The sequence below is a fragment of the Cydia pomonella genome, chromosome 27, assembly GCF_033807575.1.
Source record: "Cydia pomonella isolate Wapato2018A chromosome 27, ilCydPomo1, whole genome shotgun sequence".
NCBI classification, from domain to species: domain Eukaryota; kingdom Metazoa; phylum Arthropoda; class Insecta; order Lepidoptera; family Tortricidae; genus Cydia; species Cydia pomonella.
In genome coordinates, this window is record NC_084729.1 from 10248151 (window position 1) to 10257848 (window position 9698).

The 9698-nt window shown below is 38.1% G+C and overlaps 1 protein-coding gene across 1 annotated transcript; it reads left to right on the forward strand.

The window, feature by feature from the left end:
- Positions 1 to 5790: 5790 nt before the first annotated feature.
- LOC133532789 (uncharacterized) lies at positions 5791 to 9227 on the forward strand. Its single transcript, XM_061871636.1, has 3 exons — positions 5791 to 6242; positions 7771 to 7905; positions 8682 to 9227. The coding sequence occupies exons 1-3, from the start codon at positions 6108 to 6110 to the stop codon at positions 8886 to 8888; spliced, it is 477 nt and encodes a 158-aa protein (XP_061727620.1). The 5' UTR covers positions 5791 to 6107; the 3' UTR covers positions 8889 to 9227.
- Positions 9228 to 9698: the final 471 nt, after the last annotated feature.

The window sequence follows — 9698 nt, forward strand, 5'->3', positions numbered from 1 at the left end:
ATAATTATCGTTTGTAGTTTCTAAACCATCGATTATAGTTTTGGCTTCACCCTTTAATGATGCTTTGAGATATAGCAACTTATCCACATCACGTAGGTTTCTTTGATCAATGTTGGAGCTAAACTGGTCCCAAAATTGTGTCCATTCTAGAACCTCACCATGAAAAGATATTAGGTCCAGCTCTGGTAGCTTGCTTCTATTCTTTGTAGGATCGGACGTAACTTGTCTTGTATCCTTATCAACTTGAATTCTTGCCTTAAGTTCGGCTAAAGTGTCATCACCTTCTAGCTGTACTGCGGTTAGATTTGAAATCTCATCGGCGTTAGGGTCTTTAGACAGATTGAAGTACTGATAGAGATCGCTTTGAAATCTTCCAAGTATAGATTGAAGTCTGGATGCGACGACAGATGCTCGTTCGGACTCATCCTTTCCCCATGGACGACACGCACATAGCTCTGATGCTTTGACTTGATGTTCTTTGATGTTTGTGGCAAATGTAGAAAGGCGATTCAGCAGAATAGCTTCCATAATATTCTCTCTTATTCTGGAAACGCATTTTAAAACAAGTTAACTTCACATAAAAAAATTAATAATATTGTCAGGATTTGGTAAAATTTCCATAATTTCACTCAGTGTGTGAATTGTTTCACTAACAGGAACATCATCCTAATTATGACGCATAAAATAGTCAATATATGAATATTATCCAAAATGAATTAAACTTTCTCATAAGTACAAGTGGTTCAACATGACTAATATGATGATGATGAACATAGCGTCATGTATATTAATAAGTTCTCAAATAGTACTCATGGAATATATCAATACTATTTATTATTACTTCAGGGTTTCATAAGCCATGGTATACACCATGTATTCTTTGAAGTGTACAAACTTGTTTTAATTATGTTAACTAAGTGTAGTTCCCACTTACAGTACAGACATGAAAGGGTGTCCGTACATACACACTCATATTCAATATTTATTTTACCAAAATGTGTAATTTATCTAACACAATATACATGATTAAAATTCAAGACCTTTATCACAAAATATTTAACATATTAATAATAATATGTAATCATTATTTGAATATTGCTCTATTATTTCATCATCACTCAATACTAATATAAACAATAGTATTGTCTCATGTATTTGATTGTATTGTAAGCGGTAGATGGCGCTTTACGGAGAGTAAACTACGTAATAAATTAATTTTGTGAGTAAACGATCCAACTTTTAACGAATACGCAATTCGATAGTATATTACACATATTATGTGGCCTTATGCCAAGTTAACATTATATTAATCGTGTTTACGTACCTTGTGATTTTTTCGTAAGAATGTTTATAATCTCCTCATACAGAGAAGTATTTTCGCGTAGAGACGCTTGGTTTCACACTCGGCTCGTTGAAATGTGACAATCCGAACCCGTCAGCACATACGCTGTATTTCTTGAAATTCCTATTTCATAACAATATATTAGTTGGGTCTTATACTCAATTGCAACAAACAATCATTCTAAGTATATTTAATAACCTCTGACCCAGTAATATAAGCATCTAGGTATCATACGAACTAGTATTACGCAATACGCATTAAAATAGTGTAAGTAAACATGTCAAGCTGTACAGATCAAATTTCTTTCAAGTAAGATCACTTACGTATAGAATTAATACGCAATTATCACTTCCTTTGTAATCTCGAAGGTACGCGTCTACGTCTATCATTTACGCGCATACGCAAAGTTGCGCATTGTAATGGCGTCGCTTGTTGTAATGAAATAATTACGTGATGATTTCTTTGATACTAGGTAAATTCGCTCACAATCACAAAGGATGCTTAAAAATCCTTGTACTAGGTTTTATTATCACGTAAGACGAAATAATATCGATCGATTACTAAAATCAATGATTCAAATTGGATCCTATATCGTATGGGATATGTGCCCATGTCACACGAATAATCTTTCATTTTACTAATCACATATTCGTAAAGTACTCACCTTTGTTTCTTAATAAAATATAACACTTTATTTCAACACTTTCAGCATCGCACAAAACACAATTCACGTAAAATTTCCACTGGTAAATTAATTTCCTCCATCTTGTGAAGTGAACGAATGAATGAATGAAGTAGATCGCGTCGCGTCGCGCATGCGCGGCGTGCGTCAAATGGCGCGACGATTTGAAATATCAAAGTTGTGATCAATTTGAAGTCATAAAATACGCAACTTAAGATTAATATTGATATTTAAGTCGATCACATCGTACTTATGACCTTGGCGATATAAATTCGGTACAACTTAAGTTCAAAATCGTTCAGCAATACACAAACAATTTGGGTGTATGATTATTAAAGGTGGTAGCTCTATGTGTTATTAGTATGAACAACACTATCCACAGGGCGACCTTTGACCTCTTAAGACTTGCATTTTATTGTCACAAATACTGCAAATAATCATGATTATTGAATATTCATGCAGTCATTATAGATTATGCGTACTTAAATCATGTCTTAATATGTTTTGACCATTTTATTTTTGCCATCTCTTTGTGTATTTTAGTATAAATTTGGTAAATAATTTATTAGATAATTTCATGAATTTATGTGGGTCTGAATTAAATCCAAGACACTCTTCCACCAATTTTTGTATCGACGTTGATACAAAATACTAAGATAAATAGACTGATTGCCTGAGTTCGAGTTACCTAATGATTCTAAGACCTTATTAAATGAAATATAAGTTTACTATCAACTTGTCATGTATACTTGTTTATTATCTTAATGAACTTAGATCTGCTTCGCTTATATTATTAGGAAAGAGAGGTCGGTTATTCTATGGACAGTGCGGTTCATACCTTATTCAAATGATGTAATTGGAGTATGTCTCCCTGGTTCATGAGCTCCAAGCGCAGAGGCCAGCTCTAACTTGATCTTATACCACCACCTGTGTAGAAAATAGATTTATGACCATGGGTCACTAAGTATCCTTAACCTGTATCATAATATAACACATCTATCTCTCAAGATAGATACATAAACATTGTAACATGTATATATGTATGTAGGAACAGACAACAAGAAATCAGTATTCATAGTAAAGTTCAACATTGTCCCACAGGACTCAAAGTACATATATAGGTATGCATGTCTGTGTAATAGTCACAACTGTCTATGTCTTGGTAAGTCTCATCAGTCAACCTTTGCACTGGATAAGGAGTGCGGTGACCTGGTCGCAACCAGTCACAAACCATAGATCAATTCCATAGCATGCCAAATGAGGGAAACACCAGTTCCTTGCTATGGCCAAGAGTGCACCTATCCGAAGGGTGTACGAGCCCCTTGCAGGTCACTATCAATTCTATGGCATGCCAGACGAGGGAAACACCAGTCCCTTGCTATGGCCAAGAGTGCACCTATCCGAAGGGTGTACGAGCCCCTTACAGGTCACTATCAATTCTATGGCATGCCAGACGAGGGAAACACCAGTCCCTTGCTATGGCCAAGAGTGCACCTATCCGAAGGGTGTACGAGCCCCTTACAGGTCACTATCAATTCTATGGCATGCCAGACGAGGGAAACACCAGTCCCTTGCTATGGCCAAGAGTGCACCTATCCGAAGGGTGTACGAGCCCCTTACAGGTCACTATCAATTCTATGGCATGCCAGACGAGGGTTGGGCTCAGGTCGGCAGACGCATCTCCGACCTGACCATGACATACAAGCACACCTCTGCTCGTAACCAAAGAGCATGTAATCATTACGTTCTCTTGCAACATCATCACACGTCATGTCACGTCTTTATAAGTCAACTCAACACATTGCGGTCAGTACATTGAATCTAGTCATACATAGATTTCACAATAAATAAATGTAGGAAATATATGCGTGGGACGAACAAGTCCTCTTTTATATACTCATTATACTTAGCTTTCAGATAATTAGAGAGATGATGCTCTGGCTGTACGAGGCTGGCTTCGGGCACACGTTAATAAATAAGTTAACAAACTTGAAACTTCATGTGTGAGAAACAGGAAGGAAAAGTATGGTTTGCTTACCATAGACAATATACAAGATGTTACATGTGTTGCCATGTGCAACAATGCGTACATCGCGGAAGTCCGCGACAAGCGACGCATGTCTCGAAAAACTACCTGCATTTTTTGACAAGATAATCCATGGTTACACTTTTATTTATATGATAGGTTACATTTTTGGCACATTTGGAATTGGATCAGGTGACAGTCGGAACGGGACATAGGGCTTATTTCTAGTTATAATTTTTTATCAGAATGTCTTTTTATATTTCTAAGAGTTAGGAGCATTTAAAAATATGTATGAAATCTGTTTCTTGCTTCAATTTTTACAATAATCAATGAATCGAAAAAAGTGTCAAACGAAGGCGCATTCTTCTAAACATTTTTCATTCTCCATGATTTTTTTGTATGTTATGATAGGTACATTTGATATCAAATACAAGATATGTCAAAGAAATAGCAGACCTCAAGATTTAAGTCACATCGTTATCATTCGTGTTTAAAGAACAACAAAGTTTATTTGGTAAATATACTAAAAACTAAACTACAAAACTTAAAAACCTAGATCTAAAAATAAATAAAACTAGACTTAAAATAAAATAAAACTATCCCCCTGCGGCATGGTGCCGTAGATGCTAGCAGCATTTCCTCGCTGTATCGCAAGACTAATTCTTTGAGCGAGGAAGCTGCCAGCTCTGCGGTCACCAGTGACCTCTCTAATCCTTTTAGAAACTTCCTTAAAAAGGTTAAAGGCGCTCGGACCCCACGGACCAAGGGTCTCGACGCCAAATGGTACGAAATTATATTCGGTGCCGACACCCCTATATTTAGTCTTTTTTAATTTTTCGGCCGCCTCTGCCGCCGCGCCAGCCTTAGCAGAAGTGCCGTGGAGATGAGACGGGGCTAGGGTGTCTACACAGGTGGCGTCCCACACCAGCACCCGTCCCAACTTCCACGGAATTAGTGTCATTCCATCCGGTCTCTTACCATCATCTCTTATAATGCCGGGGGGCTCGAGTAGAGCTGGCACGTTGAGCGCGGCGTGTCTAGAGAAGCGGCCGGCGCTCCTTTGGCAGGAGAGTCCGTGGTGTCCGAGGACGTCGACGTCAGTGCCGCAGGGGCACCTATGTGGAGCGCAAACCCGGACGCCGAGACGCAGACAGGCAGCAACGCGCAGAGTGTGCGGTTCCAGGAAGGTTCCGGTATGTACCGACGGGAAGGCGTGCAGCCAGGCGCCGGACTCCCTGGAGCCTGCTGCTAGCAGTCTGGCGCGTGCTGAACCTGTGCTGCGGCTTAAAAGAGCGTCGTAAATTATTTTACATTGAATGTCGTCCCAGGTCTTTTGTGAATTTGGATTTTCGGGAAAATCCTTACCCGGGCAGGCAATGGACCAGGCGTTTTTAGACTCCGTTAAGCCAGCAATCTCATAGTTTGGAGGGCAGGCCCTTAGGATTTTGCCTACGAGAATTGCTGAGCTATGAACGGAAGATAAAAACGCCGGGGTAGAAACACTAGAAATTTTGCGGATCCCTATCCCACCGTGACGAATGGGAAGGGATGCCTGGGTCCAGGACTCTTCACTAAGCTGCAAGTTCAAAATCGATTCCAAAGTATTTTTGATAATGTCGTCTAAAGGTATTAACAAATTTTGAAATTTTGAGAAAGAGCAACAGCGAAGTACATACATTAATTTTGGTACAAAGAGGCAGAATTTAATAATACATAAAGCGAAATGCGGACTACTTCGTGTTTTCTAAATTTCTACAATCGTGGTAGAAATTTGGTGTACACCCTTGGCAACATTTCATGTTCAACCAGAGTGCCAATTATGTCAATTGTAGAGTTAGCCACGCAACTAGAATTGTGAAAATAGACCCTATTCAAATATAAGTAAAGTTTAATTTAGTTGTACGCAAATATACTTTATTGTTAAAAAAAAGGTTATCCAACAAAACTACTGACATGTCACTTTATCTATAACTGTGTTTACATATCCATTTTACGTATTACACAGATTTTACAACAATAATCACACAAAACTCATTAAATGCGGTAGCCGGCGCAAAATGTTGAAAAGTTTAAAGCAGGAATCCGCGGAGGAGCTGCTAGCTTGTCGCATATGTCTCGCGACGGACACTCATTTGTGTGGGATTTTGGAGCACCGATTGGAAAATGCTTTCATTGATATTACAGGCACTACCGTGAGTTCAAAATAATAAATTATGCGAACTTATAGTTCATGTCCTTGTCTTTTATATTATAATAGGTTTTTATGCAGAGCTTTCGTTATTGTTTACGAAATAATCAGTTTAACGTTCCTATATCAGTAGCCGTTTTTCGGATATATTTCTTGTATATTTAGTTGGTTTTACTGATTTAAAAATGTTGCTAGAGCATCTGATTAATGTAGGAAAAACTTTTGAGACATTATTAAACGGAAATGTTATAAAGCCAAATAAGTACTAGTGTTTCATTAGCATTTCTGTATTATGTACCTACTTAAGCAGAAATCTGCCTCAATTTAAAACTTTAGTACGTAATTTGTTAGTAAATGATAAAGATTTTTCCCCCTCGATTGGAGGAGGGTAACCCAATATGGACCGGCAAGAAACTCGGCGGGACACATTTTTTCAAAACATTACATCTTTTAAGTAACATGCATGCATAAATACACACTTAAATACATGCATTAAATAAGAAAAATAAAATACGATACGAAAGATTTAGAGTATAGGCAGAGATGGGCAAAATGTAATCAACTAATGATTAACGATTAAGACTAAAAGAATTAATTGCGACTGACGATTGAAAACAACGACTGATCAATCGTAGTTGTATAGAGTGCAACTAATTTAGTTGCAACTAAATTAGTTGCCGACAACAAATTTTTGTAATCGACTAATTAGTTCGACTATTTTTTCCGCGGCTAATGTTAGAAGCAAATTTAATGGGAAACCTCGGTATGGCTATGTTGACAGCCAGCAGATTAGGACATCTTAACGCATGTATAAAAATGAAACAGCACATGTGTTACTTGCGATATTTTGACCATTTTTATGGAGTATAAAATTTCTCTTATCTAAGGGTAAATAAAAATTGGGTACTTTGTGCATTGACACTTAAAACACAATTTTATAAATAATACTTTGTATTTTGTTGTTAATCAATGTCAATCGTAAAAATAATAATTAAAATAAAAAAATATCAAATCAAGATAAAATGTTCATATCATATGTTATGATATAAAACATTAAAAAACGTGTTCGTGTACAACTTAAGTATTAATAATGCACCAATCTACATTATTGTTTGCGACTTGTAAACATTGCAGTTTTTCGCTATTTATCGTTACCTGTATCCATAATATAACGATATATACTACACATATATCATTACATTATTGCAGATAATATTACATTGTCATGTCTAAACCAGTGATGACATAGTTTTAATATAGATTTAACCGTGAAATTTAGTCAATTGAAACTAAAACTAATTTAGTTGTTAGTTGTACATTCTTACAACTAATTTAATCACAACTAAATTAATCGCGATTAAAAAATGACGATTGATATTTTTAATCGATTGATTAGTTAACTAAAAAATTAATTATGAATGCCCATCTCGTGAGTATAGGAAAAAGTTAAAATTAGGTGAAGACTAGCCTTTTGGTTAGTAAAATTTAGCTCAACACCTTTCACATGTACCTTTATAAGTTTGTTTTTGTAGCTGTCAGCATGGGACGGGTACCCGCAGCACATCTGCGTGGCGTGCCACGCGCTGCTGCGCCGCGCGAGCGACCTGCGCGCGCGCTCCCGGCGCGCGCAGCGAGCACTCAAGAGGATCCTCATGCTGCAACATACTGTAAGTCTACCATTTCATTACAAATGGCGGACTTAATGCCTAATGGCATTCTCTACGAGTTAACCATCTGGCTAAACATTAAACTAATTTTACGGTTTATATTCACCACACCACGGTGCCCGCCTACTATGACAGCGCAAGACCCCCTCCAACCGGTTCCCTTAGCGCGCGCGCAGCGTGCGACGCGGCGCGTAGCAGTACGTGAAGCACGGCCGTCGTGAACGCTACTCGCACTATCAGTGCTTGAGGGGAAACCTAGGCTCTGAGCTCTCGGAAACATGTCGCGCGAGTCTATCATTTTACTTTCTGTAACCTGTCTTGTTTAGTGCACATTTCCGCCAGGTGCTATGAAATACTTCAAGGTTGTTCTCTGCCAACTCTTTTTTGCAAAGAGTGCAGTCCCACTTTGGAGGAGAGAAGCAGCAAATCGTGCTACTTGGAGGAGATTTTGAGAGGCGTATGCCCAACAGTGGGCGTATACTGGCTCAAGAAGAAGAACTCTTTTTTTGGTCAGCCTCCTCCCAGATCATAAAACATAACTTTAAATTCGACACTCATTAAGTCCTAATGAACATGTGTATTCAATTATATTTGTTTTTTTATTATTCTATTATTCAGAAAAGACTAACCTAAAACCCGTTCTGCGCCATGCGGGGTCCAAAGGTCCCCATCATAGAAAATAACCCCACGTACGGCCATGACGTTTCCCCACTAATTAATAAATAGGTTCTAATTATTATTGGTAGGTGTAAGTTAAAATATATTTAATTTTCCAGATCACAACTGACTACATTCGTACAGTGGACCGTATCGCCGAAGGCCTAAGTCTGCCGCTCTCCATCTCTGTCTGTTCTGAGCCCGTCCTCTTCCAACACGACGACAACGACGATCTTATAAAAGTAAGTTTTTCTTATACCTACCTACACATAGAGTTTTTATGGTGGTTTTACCACACCGTCACTGAACAATGTATGCAGGCTTAGCTTGGTCTAACTTCATTTAATTTCAGTAAGGAAACATAACAATTTCCTGTGCGAAAGTAATAATGTGAGATCTTCTCTTTCCTGATTTGAATTTATTTAGCCCATTAGCCGTCACTTATAGTCTTATAGGATTCTCTAATTTCTCTGAAACTCTGGAGACTAGAAAATTTAACTAAAATTACTCAAAATTCTATAGGACACAATGCATTCCATTATTTTCTTCTTGTTCCTCGCGTTGTCCCGGCATTTTGCCACGGCTCATGGGAGCCTGGGGTCGGCTTGGCAACTAATCCCGAGAATTGGCGTAGGCACTAGTTTTTACGAAAGCGACTGCCATCTGATCTTTCAACCTGGTAAATATCAAATGATATTTCGTACATAAGTTCCGAAAAACTCATTGGTACGAGCCGGGGTTTGAACCCGCGACCTCCGGATTGCAAGTCGCACGCTCTTAACGCTAGGCCGCCAGCGCTTTTTTAATTCCATTATTTTTATAATAAAAAAAGATTTTCTGATTAGGGTGAAAACTAATGAAAATCAGCCAAGGGTATATTGTGACGACTGGACTGGCCTGGTGCCTGGTGGGTAGTGACTCTGCCTATGAAGCGGTCCTGGGTTCGAATCCCAGTATCAGCACAGATATTTGATCCTGAGTCATGGGTGTTTTCTATGTATTTAAGTATTTGTATATTATATTTATCGTTGTCTGAGTACCCACAAACCTTGACAAACAAGTCTTCTTGTCTTATCGTGGGACTTTTATTTGTGTAAGAATATCCCTATAATATTTATTATATTGTTACAGGAGGA

Bases quoted from the DNA above. Each gene is read 5' to 3' on its own strand.
- LOC133532789 (XM_061871636.1), top strand. From the start codon at position 6,108: ATGTTGAAAAGTTTAAAGCAGGAATCCGCGGAGGAGCTGCTAGCTTGT. The intron at 6,243-7,770 runs GTGAGTTCAAAA...TTGTTTTTGTAG, and splicing joins TTGATATTACAGGCACTACC to CTGTCAGCATGGGACGGGTA. The intron at 7,906-8,681 runs GTAAGTCTACCA...TTAATTTTCCAG, and splicing joins TCCTCATGCTGCAACATACT to ATCACAACTGACTACATTCG.